Source organism: Mycena indigotica, assembly GCF_014461135.1.
Source record: "Mycena indigotica strain 171206Taipei chromosome Unknown Mind.scaff0016, whole genome shotgun sequence".
Lineage (NCBI taxonomy): Eukaryota > Fungi > Basidiomycota > Agaricomycetes > Agaricales > Mycenaceae > Mycena > Mycena indigotica.
In genome coordinates, this window is record NW_023503015.1 from 1,136,818 (window position 1) to 1,155,236 (window position 18,419).

The 18,419-nt window shown below is 49.5% G+C and overlaps 6 protein-coding genes across 6 annotated transcripts; 1 reads left to right on the forward strand and 5 right to left on the reverse strand.

Annotated features, from left to right (window-relative positions):
* Positions 1-2,602: 2,602 nt before the first annotated feature.
* Positions 2,603-3,389, reverse strand: MIND_01370700 (uncharacterized protein; the record flags this gene model as incomplete). Its single annotated transcript, XM_037370128.1, has 2 exons — positions 3,274-3,389; positions 2,603-3,227 (listed from the first exon to the last, which is right to left on the reverse strand). The coding sequence occupies exons 1-2, from the start codon at positions 3,330-3,332 to the stop codon at positions 2,603-2,605; spliced, it is 684 nt and encodes a 227-aa protein (XP_037213684.1). The 5' UTR covers positions 3,333-3,389.
* Positions 3,390-3,494: 105 nt separating this feature from the next.
* MIND_01370800 (uncharacterized protein) lies at positions 3,495-8,062 on the reverse strand (the record flags this gene model as incomplete). Its single annotated transcript, XM_037370129.1, has 19 exons — positions 7,424-8,062; positions 6,784-7,374; positions 6,670-6,734; positions 6,325-6,630; positions 6,226-6,274; positions 6,112-6,181; positions 5,931-6,064; positions 5,555-5,883; positions 5,400-5,508; positions 5,171-5,338; positions 4,917-5,125; positions 4,744-4,864; positions 4,517-4,694; positions 4,358-4,463; positions 4,198-4,309; positions 4,006-4,152; positions 3,832-3,923; positions 3,607-3,781; positions 3,495-3,557 (listed from the first exon to the last, which is right to left on the reverse strand). The coding sequence occupies exons 1-19, from the start codon at positions 8,048-8,050 to the stop codon at positions 3,495-3,497; spliced, it is 3,651 nt and encodes a 1,216-aa protein (XP_037213685.1). The 5' UTR covers positions 8,051-8,062.
* Positions 8,063-8,138: 76 nt separating this feature from the next.
* MIND_01370900 (Dimethylaniline monooxygenase) lies at positions 8,139-10,228 on the reverse strand (the record flags this gene model as incomplete). The annotated part of the gene is made up of 9 exons (XM_037370130.1): positions 8,139-8,298; positions 8,347-8,428; positions 8,480-8,632; positions 8,697-8,773; positions 8,821-8,870; positions 8,919-9,224; positions 9,283-9,699; positions 9,747-9,903; positions 9,954-10,228. The coding sequence occupies 9 exons, from the start codon at positions 10,226-10,228 to the stop codon at positions 8,139-8,141; spliced, it is 1,677 nt and encodes a 558-aa protein (XP_037213686.1).
* A 275-nt stretch (positions 10,229-10,503) lies between these two features.
* On the reverse strand, positions 10,504-12,379 carry MIND_01371000 (Succinate semialdehyde dehydrogenase; the record flags this gene model as incomplete). Its single annotated transcript, XM_037370131.1, has 10 exons — positions 10,504-10,559; positions 10,610-10,686; positions 10,734-10,888; positions 10,943-10,995; positions 11,043-11,089; positions 11,139-11,356; positions 11,403-11,516; positions 11,571-11,868; positions 11,915-12,091; positions 12,138-12,379. The coding sequence occupies 10 exons, from the start codon at positions 12,377-12,379 to the stop codon at positions 10,504-10,506; spliced, it is 1,437 nt and encodes a 478-aa protein (XP_037213687.1).
* A 1,164-nt stretch (positions 12,380-13,543) lies between these two features.
* Positions 13,544-15,292, reverse strand: MIND_01371200 (ENTH domain-containing protein; the record flags this gene model as incomplete). Its single annotated transcript, XM_037370132.1, has 5 exons — positions 13,544-13,655; positions 13,702-14,174; positions 14,227-14,859; positions 14,909-15,073; positions 15,224-15,292. The coding sequence occupies 5 exons, from the start codon at positions 15,290-15,292 to the stop codon at positions 13,544-13,546; spliced, it is 1,452 nt and encodes a 483-aa protein (XP_037213688.1).
* Positions 15,293-15,493: 201 nt separating this feature from the next.
* Positions 15,494-17,078, forward strand: MIND_01371300 (NTF2 domain-containing protein; the record flags this gene model as incomplete). The annotated part of the gene is made up of 6 exons (XM_037370133.1): positions 15,494-15,574; positions 15,613-16,100; positions 16,160-16,183; positions 16,237-16,512; positions 16,565-16,701; positions 16,753-17,078. The coding sequence occupies 6 exons, from the start codon at positions 15,494-15,496 to the stop codon at positions 17,076-17,078; spliced, it is 1,332 nt and encodes a 443-aa protein (XP_037213689.1).
* Between the last annotated feature and the right edge of the window lie 1,341 nt (positions 17,079-18,419).

The following is an 18,419-nucleotide window of genomic DNA, read 5'->3' on the forward strand; positions in this document are numbered from 1 at the left end:
AGTCTAAGTCACAGTCAGATGCAACCTAGGGTGAATAATGGATTGATAGCGGACACCAGAAGGCGTGGTGGAGAAACCAGTACGGACTTGTGGTTCGGTGATACTCAATTTAACACATCTAGGTTCGTGTATTATGCGCAGACGCGATAATCTTGAAAAGTACAGGTTCAAGGGAAGTAGAGCGCCAACCTTCAAAGGACCAAGAAGAGGCGGCCATCGTAATTGGACCGGATTTATGTGGTGATCTTGGCAGTGTCGGTCAGCGAGGGCTGATATTGCCAATGAAATGTGAGCCAGGCAATGTCGCGTTGTACTTAGATCAGCAAAAAGGTACCAAAATCTCACACTTGTACTATTTTCCAGAACGGAGCGTATGTCGAGTGAATCAAGCATTGATTTAGACTTCAAGGATATGTTACAATTACAAACGACGTGCGTGCAGTACAACTCCCAGAGCAAGCTACCATCTTACTTTCATTTTGCATCCAACCACTCTTGCGGACTCTTGTATTGTCGGAAAAGTGTGAGCAATACGTCGACGAGAAGGCTGCATCTAGCGAGCTTCATGTATTCTCCGCCATAGGTGGTAAAGCGAGTTGGATCTTCGCCAAATAGACGCTCTATGCTGGTCAAGAGAAACTTGGGCTCCTGGCCGAATTCAAACAAATCAGAAACCCGGCAAATGCTGTTGTGTTCGAATAAAGGAATGTACTTGGTGAACCCTCCTGTGCGATCCCCCTGGAACAAGAAAGCCTCCAAAGTCTGTTTTTCTTCCGTTGCGGGACGCGAGCTCTCACCGACATTGGCATTAGTCGGATTCGTAACGGGGTTAGCTGTGCCGCGGGTACGAAAGATTGGACGGGGTTGCGGATGGATTCCACGAGGGGGCAACGAAGGCACTTCATTTGTGAGCTGTGGGGCAGAACCGTGGGATAGCTGGGATGGTACCACTGGAAAATTGGGCGCGTTGAATTCCAGGAGTGGAGAGGCAGGCGGTATTGGGTGTGCGTAAGTAGCAATTGGCGCACGGCGAACGGGGCGCTGGACGCTCGAACGTGGTACTTCGGCAGGTGATGTGGGACTATCCATTTTGCGACGTTTCTTGGCGACATTTTGTAATTCCGAGGCCACAGATGGGAGATTGTCGTCGACCAGTTCATCAACCATGGCGGTTGCGTAAGAGCCAGCAGCCAATGGACGTTTTCGACTGAGTGCGGACGCAATTGCAGGGCCCGGTTTACGCTTAGATGTCGTCTTTTGCGCTGCGACAGTCGCAGCTTTGGGAGACGCTTTCGTTGATTTAGCGACCCGGCCATCCTGAGAGAATAGTTAGGTTACTGTGTTCATGGCATTTGTTTGGTGGAACCTACCTTGGGATCAAGCTCATAAGCCAGCGTTTCCTGCATAAGTTCTTCCAAAACTTCGGGAGAAACCAACTGCTCATCAAGTGACAAAGTATCCTTATGGCGACGACGTTTGTTTTGTTTGACACGTGTGATTGTTGACTGAGTTTCCCCATAATAGCGCGCAAGGGCAGCAGCTGTGCGCCCTGCCTTGAGCATCAAGCGAGTACCAGCGCGATCTACCCTGTCCAAAGAAGTTACATACAGGGTGTGCTCACTGGAAGAGAAAAAAAAAAAAAAAAAAAAAAAATGAACGAAGGTAAAAAAGAAATTGAGGCTCACGTTTTTGGCACCGTCTCTTGCTGTGACGCATCAGGGTGAGGGCTAGTGAGTACTCCACTGAAGTACAGTAAAGGAGTGGCCAGAAAAGCTAGGTGAAACAAAAAAGAACTTACACTGCAGTGGCATCGGCAATTTCAGACTGATGACGATCAGGAGGATTATCGCTGTCGGACAACGGCTGTCGGCTGGTTTGATGGAAGGACACCGGTGGCAAATCTTCTGGGGATTGGGAAAACGGGGTGTCTTGAACAGGCTCTGTTTTCAAAGAATTCGGGTGCATGTCACCGGAAAATGGCAAGGCCATGCTCGCAGAGAACAACCGCAAGTGGTCACACCGTCACAAACCAACGGCGCATTTGATTGTGATCACAACATTTATTTATGCCGATGATGACTGATGTTGAGTCATACAAATGACAAATATTTTCACCGAGGTTTCATCGAGAATTTGGGGCTTTGGGACCCAGTCCATTCGGGTAGTATTTGCATATGTTTGGCTGTACCCTCATCAACGCATCATGATGATGACGAATTGTGACCTGGTGGGGACCTTGCTTAAAGCAAGGTGATTCCGCGGGCAAGTACGCTACAGCTACTAAGGCGCGGTGCTCGTTTGAGCAGCCATCGTTGAGTGTCTATCCATTTGGCAGAGCCGGTCTGCTTTGGGGGGTAATGTGGATGTGTGTCGGGGGAAGTTCCGTGCGCCAGCTAGTGCTGGCCGTGTCGTTGATTTGTTGTCGGCCATAATCATAATGCATAAAGACCATAGTGGCGTGTTTTCGGGGTTGGAGTGTGTCGTTTCTCTGGGGGGATCTCCTCTCTGCCATATACCAATCTACCCGTGATCGTCGTCGAAAGTGACTTTTTTGTTGCTTGCTCTTCGCTCGCTTCACGCTTCACTCTTCACAAATACAGAATTAAGCGACTATTGAGCTATCGGGGTTGGCAGCACAAGCCGCAAACACCGCCCTGAGTTGTTGGGCTGTCGTTCGTGGTGGATTGGGATTGTTCCCCCCCTCTTCTTCATCCGAGTCGTCACTGCCCACATCGCCACCTCCACAACCCTCCCAATCAGTGTAGGGCTCCAGTCGGTCCAAAATATCAACAATAATCTTACTCCCTTCGTGGTCCACGCCCAGTCTGTCCTCGCTTACTTCCAGAGCAACGAAAACACCCATCAATCCCAGCTGCACGAAACTGTCGGGACAACCCTCTAATTCGGCGACTTTTTCGATATAGAAGGGGGCATTGAGCATCTCTGAGATGGGGTATTCGCTGTCTATTACCACAGACTTGCCCCCCAGCCTGGCTTTGCCGCCAAACATACGCGAAAACATCGATCCTTCCGACTCGGAGGGTTCACGGACCCAGCTGCGAAGAATATGGAGTGCTTCATCTATTGCTGGTCGAATTTTCTCCCCATGGCCTGTCGCAGTAGCCGGTATTCCAGCAGCTCGCAACACTTGTTCGTCTAGAATGTCATGGTCTGCGAGAGCTTCAAGATACTTGATCGTCCCACGCAGGATGCGGCCCTGAATCCGACTGTAGGTAGCCATGAGGTAGATTCCAAAGCAGACTCGTCACGAACGGGAAACTCGAATAGTAGAATGTCTCTTCCGACTTGTCGTCCCAGAATGAGCTGCTCATGATGGTCAACGCAAGACCCACGACAACACATAAGTAGGTGGCCAAAGGGGTTTCGAGGAATAAAGGAGTTGGTTAATACAACTTGAGGTATACATGGACAGCAAAGCAAAGCAATAGATACTGTACTTGGAGCAGCTCTTACATAATCACACATTTCAGCCTTCATCCCTCTGAACTTGGCGAGCCTTGTTGTTGGGTTTTGCGCAAGGCTCGCAATCGTTTTCGCTGTCCCGAATATTGAGTCCTTTGATCGCGAATAGTTGACAGTTCGTACCTTGGCTTTGGATCTCTCGCCCCTACCCAACTTAACCTCACCGTCATCCTCTTCACTCTCCTCCTGTTCATCAGCATCCATCATTGGAGCTGGTTCTGATGATTTTTCTTCATCTTCACCGGAGTCGGTCTCCGATTCGTCGTCTGATCGACCAGAATGCCGTTTTCGCCTCCTCCTAATCCAAAAAGTTCAAGGAACCGGGAGGAAATTTGGGTCAGAACTGACTTAGGGGCTGTGCCGTTCGTTGTTTTGGGAGGGGCCTTTCGTTTGCGCTCCTTCTTCTCCTTGGTTGAAGTATACTGGTTCTTGACCCATGTCTGCATCTCAACGCTCAGATAATTTTGGTTGATGATCCAATCTGATATCAGCTTAACAATTTAATTCAAAAAAGGCGCGAACCCGCTTTGACTCTTCCGCATTGGTGAGCGGACGGAATATGTCTTGGGGTAGTTTGACTTTGCCGGGGTATGTGGCTATATTCAATCCCTGTTGGTGCGCCCATATTTTGATCAATTCTTGGGCCAGCTCGCTTGTGATGTACAGGTTCTGCGAAGTCATGAGCCACACACGTGGCAACATCGGAAAACCAACCTCAGTGTACTCTGGCACTGCATCACGCACAGTTTTCCCCTTCATGGCCAGATGATATAGAAGGGAGATCGTCTCGGCGTTAGCGACAGTGCTGAGGTAGAACTCGATATATCTAGGGCTATTCAGAACTTGGACTGAGATGAGCGGAACCGTCACGAACTTGGCCATGTCAAGCATCTCTTCCTCGGTGGTACCAAAATCTGGGTGATGAGCCAGAAGATGTATGAGGCGGATGAAAACCATGTCCAGGTGTTCCACCCGTTTGACTGATTTATAGTAAGTCGGCTTGACTTGTGATCCTACGATTTCCAGAACGCACCAACGGGTAACTTTGACGCAGTTGATCGAATGAAAGAAATACCCATGGATCTTACTTCCGTCTCCGGGTCGTGGACTGTCAGGAATGGGATGACGTTGTATTGGGGTTGGAGTTTGCGTGCGTATGCAAGGGTGACCATTTTCCGCAGGAAAGCTATTCGAACGTCAAAGCACGAGTCCTATAGAGTCGTCAACTCGGTTTTGCCGGGACGAAACGAACACAGATACCTGCACCATCAGACAAAGTTTAATGAAAATTCCGGCAATGTCTTTTTGATATGCCTGAGCCGTCGCGAGGTGTAGGAGGGATATGGCCGCTTGTAGACGCATTCTGGACATCACTTTCTTGCTGCGTAACATGTCAACGAAGGTACATTTTGAAATGGTTGCACTGGGCTTACTCTTCACCAGAATCTGGCAAGATCGAGCCCGAGTTTTGGACTAATCTTCCCAGTAGTTTGAGGACAGGTGTTGAAAGTTCCCTTGCATTCTCGGAGGTGGCGTGGGCAAGGCATCGATTCCTGCAGACCTTGATTGCAAAGACCTTGGCGCGTAGATTATCCGAAATCTTGTCTTCCTCTGCCCATTCTTCATCACTCTCCATGTCCTCCTGTTACAGGCATTAGACGTTGTTCGACAGGAACCAGTGGCATACATCAAGAGGGTGAGTCGGAACCATAAGTAACTTTTTGATGAGAAAGTCCATCAGCACATCGCTCTTGTGTTCAAATGCGTCGGGAGCATGGCGGGCGAACTGAGCAAGTGAGGCTACATGAGAGACAAGAAGTTGAGGCGAAGCTTTTCCAAGTGATTCGGATATCGTCTGGGGTCAATCGTCAGTGCTTATCAGGCAGAAGCGATAAGATAATGCATGCCTCGACGACCTGCAGACAGACGGATGGCCGTTTGGCGAATGCAAGGAACCGGGCGGCAAACTTGGCTTGACGGAATGTCCCTTGAGTTGCCAGTCGTTCAATTCGTTCAACAGTGCGTCTGTAAAATGGTCGGTAAGCTTCGACCTGATAAAACTAGAACATACTTGTCAACCGGAACTGATTTGTCATCCCGCTGGATGGACGTTGCTAGTGCTTGAAGAGACATTTCGACCAACCGGGGATACTTATCGTTTGCGATGCCTTTGATCAGCTCACCAAGATGAGGTTTGAACAGGACAGGAAGATGTTTGGCGACGAATCTGAGAAGTTTCAAAGCGGAATCAGAGACAAGTTCTCGAGAGTGTTCCAAACGCTTGATTAATGTGGGAATCGAGGATTGGTTGAGAAACTGAAGCGAAGCTTGTCGAAGCACATAATTCATTGTTGAGGCGATCGCCGGGCTATGGCTCTCAATTCGCCTCGTGAATTCATTCTGATAAACTTAGTATTGGAGGCGAAGACAAGGTAAAAATCGCCTACTGTAGCTCTGACCAGACCTTTTAGATCGGTTTGCGGATCCATGCAAGTCCTGAAGAGTTTGTATAACCGCTGTTCATTGAGATTGGCAAAGGCCATCAGATCTTCCGCAGTTTTGTGTGGGTCGGAAGATAACGCTGCGGTGGACCTTGGACGGCATCGAGAGAGAGGGAGGAACACATACTGCTGATATATTTGATGACCTCCGTCAATCTCCGCTTGACAATTTCTTCGTTCTCGTCAATGACCCCACCCTGGAATCATTGACTTCACGGACACCACGGAACTGTGAGCTTACATTGTTTGCGGTACAACTATTGATGAAGTGGTCAAAGATCGTTGGTCGCCTGGCACAGGGTCAAGGCGTGAGTGAGTACAGAACGACAGGAAAGCTCACGTTCGGGATATACCAGAGAACGCCAACACCGCGTTGAAATCACCAAGGTAGGCCATGACAGTTAATAAACGATCAGTCCATGCAACCTCGTCGACCTCGGCGTTCTTCGGCCCTTGCAACGGCAAAGGCAAAATGTACTCGCTTATGACTTCCTCGACTACGAATCTGCAGAGATGATAAGAGTTCGTAGTAACAAAAAAAAATTTCAAGCCTGATGTCTGATGCAACTTTGAGTTTCTCAACCATCGCTCGTGGAATCCATCCAAACTGCTTGATAGCAGCTTCAGCCCCGCTCTCACTCGACAACTAGTTCAGACGAAACCCACGTAGAAAATGGCCACATACATTTCTGGGTAAGCCAACGAGTAGAGTTTCCCCAGAGCCCGCAAAGCTTCTTGACGCACGATAGGCTACAATACATTTCAGACAGAGCGGGTTCTTTGGGATCAAAAGGCAGACCTTCTTATCGCTACCCCGTTCAGCAAGTTCCTGCAATAGGGACGCCTTGACATGGTGCAAGGCTGTTTCATAATCGAGTTGTCCATATAACCGACAAACTGCGGCGCGGACCTTTTCGTCTGGGTCGTGAAGCTTATCGAGTAGTGCTGCTTCGATGTCTGTTCGTTGCAACTCGTAGGAACTATCCAACAATCCGCGCGCAGCTTCAACGAATTTGAGGCGAACTTGTGGTGCTTTGTCGTTCTTCCTCCTCAGCCAAACCGCCCACGTAGAGGTATATTTGGTCGTGAGTTCATATCCGCCAATTTTATCCGCAAACATTTGCCCAAGCACTTGCGTGACGATTAGTCGGAGTTGAATATTGTCAGTTTGCAACTCCTGCTCTAACTGCGGTATTACGGTCGGCAGGAGGGAGGGGCATGAATGGTAGAGGCGCTTGATGAGCTCGTGGGCGAGGCGCAAGTCTTCATAGTCGTCGTCTCGTTCCGCAAGAATGATTTCCGTAAAATATTGAGAAACATGCCGTTGTAGTTTGTCAGCAGTCGCGTTGCACACTTGAACAGCCAAACGATATGGCGCTGGGTCCTGTGACTGTACTCGAGTTCAGGATGAATTGGGTTACTGAGAAGGTATCGCGCACCCCTTGTCGTTCTTGAAACTGGTTGAGGATTATATCCAACACGTCTTGTGGGATCGTCTGAGCCTCGTCAATGAGGGCGATGAGAATCTCCGCCATAAACATCTCTACTTTCTTCTGCAGTTCACGTTGAACGATCTGGAAGAAATTGCCGAACACTTCTTTCATGACCTCGTCCGCATTTGGGAGGTCACAGACAAGCACAACACTCTTCACGGTGGATAGACACTCGAGGAGATGATAGTACTCGGTGTAGTAAGGTGAGTCCGGTCCTTTGAGCCCTGTAAAGAGTTGCCGAAAGAAGAATTGGAAAATGTCGCGCAGCTCTGGTTGTGTATATGGTGCATCGGGAGCTGTTAGGCGCAAGATATCAGCGAGGCAGCAAGCCGCGTATGCTTTGACGCCACGATCTTTGTGGAGGAGAATGGTCGTGTTAACGAGGTCTTTCCGCACGGTTCCCAACGAATTCGAGTCGAGTAGTTCTTGTTCTGCCTCTGCCAACTCCTTGTGAAGCGTTTGTAGCTTTTTGATTAGGGAGTCTGTTGTCTGCCCCTTTTCCACTAACTTGTCGCGGAAAGACAGCTTCCTGGGTGACGGCGGGGCAACCGCATGCCGAGTTTGCGCCACCATGGGGAGGGAGGAGAGGCAGAAGTGTGACCTGTGACCACTCGCGTTTCGGAAAACAACAACTTGCAAAGAGACAACGGATACAGTCAAACTACCAACCCTCTTCCTCAAACACGATTGATTCCCATGCGGCTGCGTGACCACTAGGCCACTCACTCTGGGGCAAATTCTCGAAGTCCGTGAAGTTCCTCAGTCCAGTATACCCTTTGATCCACTCCACCTCCGAATAATACGCAAAAATTTCGCGATTCCTGTACGCATCTGACCTCAATACCATTTTCTATTTGATTCAGACTTACTCTAATGGCCAGGGCTCCACGAATCGACCGCCGTTCTCGAGCGATTCGTTGTTTAGCCATGCAACGTATTGTCGGAACAACGCTATTGGTGTGTCAGGCCTGTGCTTTGACCCTCAGGATTGTGGAGCCTTACCTTCTGCCTGTGGACTACTGAAGAGGCCTCTGAACTGGTACTTTCTGTCGTCGTAATCTTTCTGCATCTCCCATTGGGGAGGAAGATGAGCGGTGCCTTCCCAAACCTTGGCAAAAGCATATGACTGGTACTTGCCAATCGTCCATGAGCGGACTAGAAAGAGAAAAAGTCAATCAAGTGACGTCTTGTGCAATGCCTATTGATTGACTTCACTGACCATTAGTGAAGGCAAGCGTTGGATCGGGAATCCAATGGCCCGTCCAGTGTAAATCCTCAGGTTGACCGTCCGCCGTTCTCATTGCTAGTAAGTCTTGAGTAACATCCACCATCTGAAAACTTACAAGTTGGGGCCGAAGGTTTTTGATCTAATGTATCCAGTGGCCAAAATTATCTGTTTCCGGCATTTGGTCTGTTGGATCACTCGAACATGATAACCCACCTCATCGATTCCGGTCAACACCGAGCCGTTGACAAGGTGAATCTTGCCGTCTTTTATGCCCTTCTTGTGATCGACAAGTGGCTCGAAACTCTTGATTTCGGGAACAACGGTGGCAATTTCAGGGAATCGGAGACGACTTCGAAGCTGGAATGGCGAGAGTTTGGCGTGAGGCTGAGAATTAGTGAGTAATTTGTCATGGAAAATGTGGCTGCTAACCCTGATGCTTGTGTAGAGGGTCTTGGTGAATGGTGCAATATCTCGAGCAATCTCAGAAGCCGACACAGAAGCCCCAACAATAAGAATAGTCTAAAACACCCATTTCATCTCAGAGAAGACTAGAAACAATTGCTCCACATTCACGCACCTTGTTCTGATACCTCTGAGGTCTCCTGTATGACTGAGAATGGTAGATGCTATAGCCATCATCATCACGGATAGCGCGACTCCAGTTATCAATTCCGTCGATCGTCGGCACATGCGGTGCGACATATGGACCAGTGGCTGAAACGATAGCATCGAATTCCTCAGTCCACCAAGTCGCCTTGATGCTCTTAATCTCCGGTATACGCTCAAGTTTCCGGAGAGTGAGTCGCCAAGTTTGTGTTTCCTTGATTTTCTCTAGACTCTCTGCCCGCGTCGCGTAGGAGGTAACATTTGTATCGTCATTTGCGTTGAGGTTGTGCAGCGACGCATAGGCCCGAACATGGGCCTGTATCACGTGGTTGGACAGAACCCAGGGCTGCGCGGCCGAATATGGGACTCCAGGAAGTTCGGTGATTACCTGCAAAACGTGTTTGTTAGGTCGATTGTTGGTTACCATCCACCTACAGCTGGCGAGTTAGTGTGCAGGGAGTCCCAAAGCGGACGCGGCTGCCAATGCTCTTTCCAGCGATCTTCGAGGCTGATACCATCTTCGCCATCCTTATAGTAGTGAACCGCAGGAAGTTGTTGAGGAACGTCAGGGACTTCGTTGACTGGCTTATCGCTGGGGAACAGATCAGCGACGATGTTACCAGAAGTTTGCTACTGGCTCACGGGTAGGGCTCTCTGACAGGGGTTTCGTCCGTGTAGAACCAGTTTCCTCCAGGGGATGGAGATCGATCGAACAATCTAACCTCGAAGTTATGCTCGATAAGCTTAGCAGCAGCCTGAAGACCCGCTGGCCCCGCGCCGATTACTGCAACACGACGGATAGGATGGTGAAACTGTGTCCATTTCTCGTTGGGTTGTTCGCCATTGAGTGGTATTTGCTGAGCTGTTGTCGCGACAGCAAGGAGAAAGGCATCGAGAACGAGTTTGAGCACAACCATTTCGATTTTTCGTCATCCTCCAACCTTCGTTTGCTTATAATGTCCAGACACAAGCATACATGTCGCTAAAACGGCGTAAAAGCACGCGATGGCCGTTGCCGAGGCAAGTGGTCGAATCGTTATCAAACACTCTCACTAAACACTGCAAGTTGAGGAACAGCACAGAATGCTTCCGCGGGATTCGAGTAAGCCTCAACTTCAAAGAGTCGATAAGACAGGATAAGACTCGGAGGGTTGATCGCACGACCGATCAAATACACCGGATCATTTCTAGTTCAGGATGTTTTCACTTTCATGTGAACACTCTTTGCCCGCGTCAACTGGTCATACCCTTGGTTGCATAAACGTGAGACTGGTTGGATCATAAGGACGATAACTCACCAAATTTGCTCAAACTAATCCCTCGACCACTATCCTTTGCCCCGGTCCATGAAAGTGCTGGATCAAGATAATCGCAACTACACTACATTCAATAGGGTTCCGACAGTTAATAAGAGGCACCGACCGATTTAGATAAACCGTGCCGCATTGCAACTGATCCTCAATGTTCAGGAAGGCTTGCTCCGATTCAGGATGCGCTGATGCGTTGGTCCAGATCGACGCTGTGAGCCCATACGGGGAATCATTCATTAGTTTGACAGCCTCTTCGTCAGAAGCAACCTAAAAAGATATTTTTTAGGAATCATATACAAACGCTTGGCGCCTGGAAACAACCTTTTGAATACCCACGACGGGGCCAAAAGTTTCTTCCTTCATAACGTCCATGGCTTCAATCACAATTCAGCAAGGGAAATCGAAAAACAATCAGACTGACAATGATCCACATCCACCAAGACTTGAGGTGCAACATATGCAGTACCCCTGACCAGTTTTGTCAAACCAGATCGAGTATTTCCAGACTCAGACTCACGGTTGGGCAATTGGGAATAGTTGGCTGGAGACGAGAGCTTTTGCCCCTGCCGCAATCGCGTCGTCCACCTGCTTTCTGATACGATCTGCGCTCGCAACGCTGACGACGGGTCCAAGATTTGTGGTTTCTGAGGCAGGATCGCCGAGTTTGTATGCCTTGACAATATCGACAAAGCGAGCAACGAAGTCGTCGTAGACCGATTCGTGGACATAAATGCGCTAGAACATAGGTGAGAACTAGTATTCGTATATCATGGAGTCCAACCTCGACAGCACAACAGCTTTGTCCCGAATTGAAGAGAGCTCCATCCACAATCTCAGCTACAGTATATTCCAAGTCTGCATCAGCTCGAATATAGGCAGGGTCTTTTCCACCCAGCTATGCGGTGGGAGGTAAGACAAAAGTGGAAAATGGCGTGAACTAATCGCTAACCTCTAAAGCAACACCTTTGAAACCTGGGGCACCCACCGCAGCTTTTTCCACCGCGCGGCCGCCTGCAACGCTGCCAGTAAACGAGACGAAATCGACGAGAGGATGTTGTACGGCTTGGGTTGTTAGTTCGGGAGTGAGATGTAACGGGATGATTAAATCCTTAGGAAAACCCGCATGAACCAGACTGTCTGCGAGAATTTCAGCACTCAAGGGCGTTTGCGGTGATGGCTTGAGGAGAACAGCGTTGCCCGCAATGAGTGCAGGGAAAACCGAATTGACGGAAGTGAGATAAGGAAAACTCGTCAAATCAGGTCCATGTAGCTCCAAAGCCGCGGTGAACGCACTTCCATGGAGCTATGACCAGAACAACTCCAAGCGGAATCCGCCGAATAAATCTTTTGAATCCAGGCTTGTCAGTATCAGCCAGCGCGATGTCCGACAGAGATGACTCGGCGATTGAAAGCATGTATTTCGCCCGTTCTAAAAAGCCACGAGCCTCTCCAGCGCCTTGAGATATGGGTCTGTGTCCTATCAACAACGATTATTGCGTTAGACGTCTCCACAAACCTCCCCATTTCCTTCGTAAGTTGTGCGGGAACTTGTTTACCTCCAGTATTCGGCCACTCATCGATGAATTTCTGTCCAATGGCAATACGTTCCGCTAGGGGGACCTTGGCCCATGCTTTCTGCGCTACGGCTGCACGCGCGATTGATTCGTTAAGTGCTTCTGGGCTAGGATATATACGTTCTGTCACCGAGCTCTGGTCGTGGGGGCTGATTGTGGTTTGTATCGTCGTCGAAAACACCATTTCGGAAGGATGATGCGGAATCGAAGATAAGCCGGATCGACTCACGTGCCGCGACGCGTAGCCTTTCTTGCAAATGTCCACCATCTTCTCGGCTCCAGGTTTTGACTTCTCCAACCAACTCAGGTATTGAACTCATCTCAAGACGCTCATATTTACGACGCGCTCCTATAGAAATGGGTACATGGCTGAGAAAGGACTACCTTTGCCCAAGGCCACGAGCACAGGAACGACGATCGTTGGGTGTCTTTTCGAAGACGGAATCGTGCTTGGAGCGGATACTCGGGCGACAGAGGGGAATATAGTTGCGGACAAGAATTGTGAAAAGGTTGCTCCATTCTATCCGACTCGACTGCCTTGCTTCATCCAGCAACAAACAGATCCACTACATTACCGATTCAATAAGGTGCTGCGGCGCTGGAACCGCTGCCGATACCGAATTCACAACTGCCCTCATCTCGTCCAACATGGAGCTCCATGGTCTATCGACTGGCCGAAAACCGCGCGTCGTGACAGCGATGACCATGCTCAAGCAAATGCTTTTCCGGTATATTCTCTCGTGTCTTTGATTAGGCCTTTACTGATTACCTTTAAGCTATCAAGGGAATGTCGGGGCTGCTCTCGTCCTCGGCGGCGTTGACGCAACGGGCCCTCACTTGTTTACCATCCATCCGCACGGTTCGACAGACAAGTTGCCCTATGTGACTATGGGTTCTGGGAGTCTCGCAGCCATGGCCGTATTTGAAAGCAGCTGGAGACCTAACATGAATGTACGTGTGTGCATATGGTTCTAAATTCACTCAACTTTCAAATGAACAGCGTGCTGATGCCCTCCAACTCGTCAAAGACGCTATTTCCGCTGGTATTTTCAATGACCTGGGGTCTGGTTCGAATGTGGATGCGTGCATTATTACCGCGACACACACGGAAATGCTCCGCAATGTGGAGATGCCAAATGAGCGAGCAAACAAAGAACGCAAATATGGCTTCCGTCGTGGAACCACTGCTTGGAAGACGGAGAACATCAGAAATCTTGTGGTCAGTGAGGAGGTCACATCCATCGGAGCAGAAGATGCCATGGACACGTCTTAGGGAGTTTGTGAAGTAGAAAAACGAATCCTTGAAATCGTAAATAACTAAGCATACAAAAAAACCTGATCCGATATCTCAAACGCTGAAGAAGGGTTGCTCGTTTTGTTGTGTCTGCTGTTGCGGCCTGGCAAAAGGATTCGGGCCTTGGTTTGCAACCATTGCCCGACCCGCGTTGGTGTGGCCATACCTAGAACGATGTGAAGACAAAAATACCATCAGCAAGCTCGACTTACCTCAAAGCACCAACATTCCCGAAGGTATCCTGCCCGTCCTCTCTATTGGCAAACAGATTGGCAAGATGCTGGTTGTTACCATCATTGACTTTGACCTTGAAGCCCGCGCCGCCAGGCTGTGGCGAATGCTGCTGATTGGAAGGAGCGGGACTGGACGTCATTTGTGGAGGTGGGGATGTGGAGTTTTCGTATGTCCCAGGAAGGTTGAAAGTGGGTGGTTGCGGTTGTTGAACGAACGATGGCATCGGTGGTTGCTGACTCAAAGCGAACGGATTGTTGGAACCGAATCCAGTTGGCTGAGGAGCAAGCTGCTGCTGCTGCTGCTGCTGCATCATCTGCTGACGCATCCACTCCTCCTGCTGGGCTTGTTGCTGCTGCTGCTGTTGGATGAGCATTTGCTGACGCATCCATTCCTCCTGTTGTTGTTGCTGAAGGAAGGCTTGCTGCTGTTGCTGTTGTAACAGGTATTCCGCCTTTGAAAAATCAATATTAGCGACTTTTACTACTCCGGAAAACCCCACATACCTCAAGCTGCGCCTGCTGCTGGTATGGATTGAACGCTGTGAACTGCGGCTGGATAGCAGTGAATTGTGGCTGGAGTTGTTGTTGTTGTTGTTGTGGCGGTGCATTGAGAAAAGGAAATGGGTTGTTGCTTGCTGGTTGCAATTGTTGTTGGTCATCGAAGAGCGATTTGGCATTGCTCTCTTCCATGCTCTGCTGTCTGTTGTCTTCCTCCTGCTTACTGAGCTTGATCGCCTCCTGTAGGTCCTGCTCCTCCTTGGTGAGTTGTTCTTGTCGCAATGACTGCTTGCTAGCTTCGATAGCTTTCTGCATATCATCGTCATATGTCCCTCTCCGACGGCCATTCTCATCAACCGCTCTAGCTGCGTCATCGAATTCACCCTCGCCCTCCGCTCCTCGTACCATTCTTTCCCGCATACTAGCACGTGCTCGGCGCTCATTTCGCAGGCGTGATTCGTCTTGCAGGAGACTTGTGATGTCCTTCGCTTTAGCCCGCACATTGCCTCCCTGGTCTTTTCCATCCTCGTCGATGTACTGGAACTCCTTGAGAGTCTTTATAACGTAGAGATTGTCCTTGAAGTAGATGATGACATTTTCCGAGCCTTGATGGAGGAGGTAGTCCAGCAGTGTCAAACTCTGTTGACTTATGAGTGCGTGAAAAACGTCTCGGAGCGTCAAGACGCACTTTGAACACATGGCGCCAGTTCTTGCCCTTGTCATTCAATCGCTTGTCCAGCATCTCCATTATTTCAACAAAATCGCCTTGATTATAGGTCATCTGGGCAATTTCATTCATTTGCGTGCCGCTGGGGCCCCAGGGATCATTAGATGTTGCCTCCCGAACTTTGGCCTGGATGGAAAGAAGTGAGTCAAGTGTTCTGGAGGTGCGACCAAGAGACGTGGCATTTATTATCATCGTTCGCAACGACATATAGGCCAACTGTTATGAGGCAATGACAGAGAAGACGAAGATAGAAAATGACCGAAGGAAACAACGCGCCTGTGTGTCTGAATAACCCTTGGTATAGTTCTTCACCACTCTCACGGCCCCTTTACCAAAGTGCTGCATCTGAATGGATTGGCTTCACTGTAGAACATGAGCCCGCAGGTATCGCATGAGCTTAGACCGTACCGTGGTGCAGGGAAGTCGTGCTGGTGGTCGGAGAGAAGGAGCGAAGCGGATCAAACCTGCTGCGCCTGCCATCAATCGCACTTATGGTTTACAACATCACGTCCACAAAACCTAGGATGTCAGGCGCAATAGCGAGTCATGCAGAAGATCACCAACCCAACGAGTCTATCAATAGACAAAGACATGCACCGTCTCCAATATCTTCATCACAGTTTCGAGGTAGAGGGAGAGGTCGAGGGAGAGGCAGATTAACACAGTCATTCAACACGCGCGCTTTCCGTCAACCCACCACACCTCAAGTCTCATCCACCTCGCAAAGGCATTTTCCCCTTCCTTCTGCCAAAGTACCTTACCCAAGACCACTACCCCACGTTAAAGACCATCGAATTGCACCACAACTGCCGCCGATAACTAACAAGCCTTTGCCAACTTCAGTCGGGTACGGACTTGCATCCTCTTCCAAAGATTTACCGGTGGTGAGGTCTAAACCACGCCCTTCGACAACTTCAGTCGAGCACAGACCGGTATCCACTCCCCAACACTTACCCGTAATCAAATCTGAACCGCGCTCTCCATCGCCGCCCCCTCGTCGGTCAGCTACGTCTGGTTCAAAACGATTTTTTCCTGTCCCGCAGGACTGCACGCGATTGAATCCCAACTACGTCGCCAACCGGCGGAACTGGGCCCAAAGAGAGTGTGTTGGTCTCCGAGAACTTGGGTTACACATAACCAAATATTTCTTCCGGTGAAACATATTCCCATACCTCCGTAGCCCGGACTCATTTATCGTGCCTTTCATACTAGTGATGATGGTATGGTCATCGAATGGTAGCTATGCGCCTCGCCTTACTCATAAGTGGACCAACCAACCCTACTCTTAGGACTAGTAAGGAGGAGGTCTGGCTGGATACACTACTCCACGTAAAAGGAAAGGCCCCCGTTAAGGAACCGGAAATTATCGACGTGGACGCCGAATCGGATTCAGAGCCACCCGACATGCGTAGTCGCAGTGCGAATGCTATTTCTCCCACTCCTACTCCCATACATTCCCTTGTTCTTTCTCCGGAACATTCCACCGTAGAAGATGAAGAAGAGCCCATGTCCTTCGAAGAAGAGGAAACTCACCTCCACCAGTGCGCGTTAAATTTTCTGCAAAAGTGCATACTGTCGGTTGCTTTTTTTGGATCGTTCAATCTGACCCATGATTAGATTTATCACAACGTTCGATGCCGACCGCGCATCTCTAGTCACAGCCTACTCAGATGATGCCACTCTTTCCTTCAGAGACAACAACTTTGCTCACCCTCAGCATTTCACCGTCCGCAGGTCTTCGGCAGCCAATTCCAGCACGCCAAATTTCTCCTCTTGTTTTTCTCTTTGCTCATACGTCGGGACAGAACCTTCTTTGCCTAAAATACCGGTTCTGGATGGATTTCGCTTTGTTCACCCAGGTGGATGGGTTAACGTCGATTATGATGTGCTGGTGCTCGACCCGCCCAACTTACCTGCTGGCAAATCACCAACAACGGATGTCATGCTAAGCATCCATGGTGAGGTCGTAGATGCTGACCAAAGAGCCCTTGCCATCGATCAGGCATTCGTCTTGCGCAAGTGCAAGGGCGCTCATCAGTGGCCGTTGATTGTTCTGTCGCATGAAATGGTGGTCCGCGACACACCATGGGTACAATGGACTGGAAAACCAGAGGATTTAGAATATTCGTAGCAATGAAAATGTATTCATATAGTTGTAAGTAAGTTGTAAGCACTTCAATTGTTGTAAAACTAAGCCAACGACCAAGTACATAAGAAAACAGTCCTTGTCGAACCATATCATGTGCCTTTCACTGTTTCCCGTAGATGAATCCAAGTAAATCAATTTCGTCTCCATCTTGACCATAGAACCTTACAATTTTTTTTTTTTTTTTTTTTTTTTTTTTCCCCGTTATTTGGCCTCTACAAACAATGTACGGTAGCCATCACCATGTGCTCTCTAGACCCTTTCCTACTCCTGCTCTCTTGTGTTTTGCCTCGGTATCTTGCCCTTTCAGCCGGTTTGCTCGGGGCGGCGGCGTGAAGGTGGGTGTAATTAGTGTCCTGTAGTGATTATAGATTGTTAATGTGAGAGCGTGTTTGCTTCGCGTGTCGGTGGTCCTCCTTCTCCCTCGTCGTTCTCGTCTTCTTCATCCAAATGGCTTCGCTTCCTTCGCCAGTGTTGGCAGGTCGTCCTTTTCTTCCATCCCGTCCGTCCGTAGCTTCGATATTAGGTCGAGTAGGTCGTCCCCATACGTTCCATTCTGGTCTAGTGGCTTCCTGAGGTGTCGGTGCACCGCTCGAAATCTCCCCGTCCTATATATGAACCACATCAGCGGCTCTAACAACTTACCGGCTCCCAGCAGCTTTTTTATCACTCTCGTGTCCCTTCCTCCTTCTTCGTATAGCCTTCTTCTCGCCTCTTCGTGTGCGCTGCAATGCAATAGGTAGTGTGCGACTGTTTCGGTCCGCCTGTCTGCAGCATGGGCAAATTGGTGAATCCGCCTTGGTGATCCGGTGCATGTGTTCATGAGCGTGCAATGTCCCGTCCTCAGTTGCATAAGTAAGACTGCGTAAGATTTCGGGACACTCGTGTATAGCTTGAGGTACGAGCCCTTCACTAGTTTCACATCGTACTGCATCGTTTGCTGATATCGCTTCGACTTTCTCCACTTGTCCGCGACCCTGGCTTTCCGCTTCGCCTCCAGCATTTGTTTCGCAGCTGATTTGCTGATCGGAATCTCGGGGTGGTATTCTCTTGGTAGCTCTTCCGGCTTAGTTGTGTCGCCCGCTGCCGCTTTCTTCGCCTCCTCGTCTGCCCGCTCGTTGCCCGGTATTCCGACGTGTCCTGGAGTCCAACGGATGGTTAGTTCCATGTCAGTGTGAATGCTAGTAAGTTTTGAAAACTTCTCGTGCCAATCGTCCCACAACCAGCTCGACGGTGTGGATTTCGATGAGTTGACTGCTTTTATTGCCGCTTGGCTGTCAACCGCGATCGTCACTTTTCCCTCCACCCTTCTCTGGTTCCGTAACA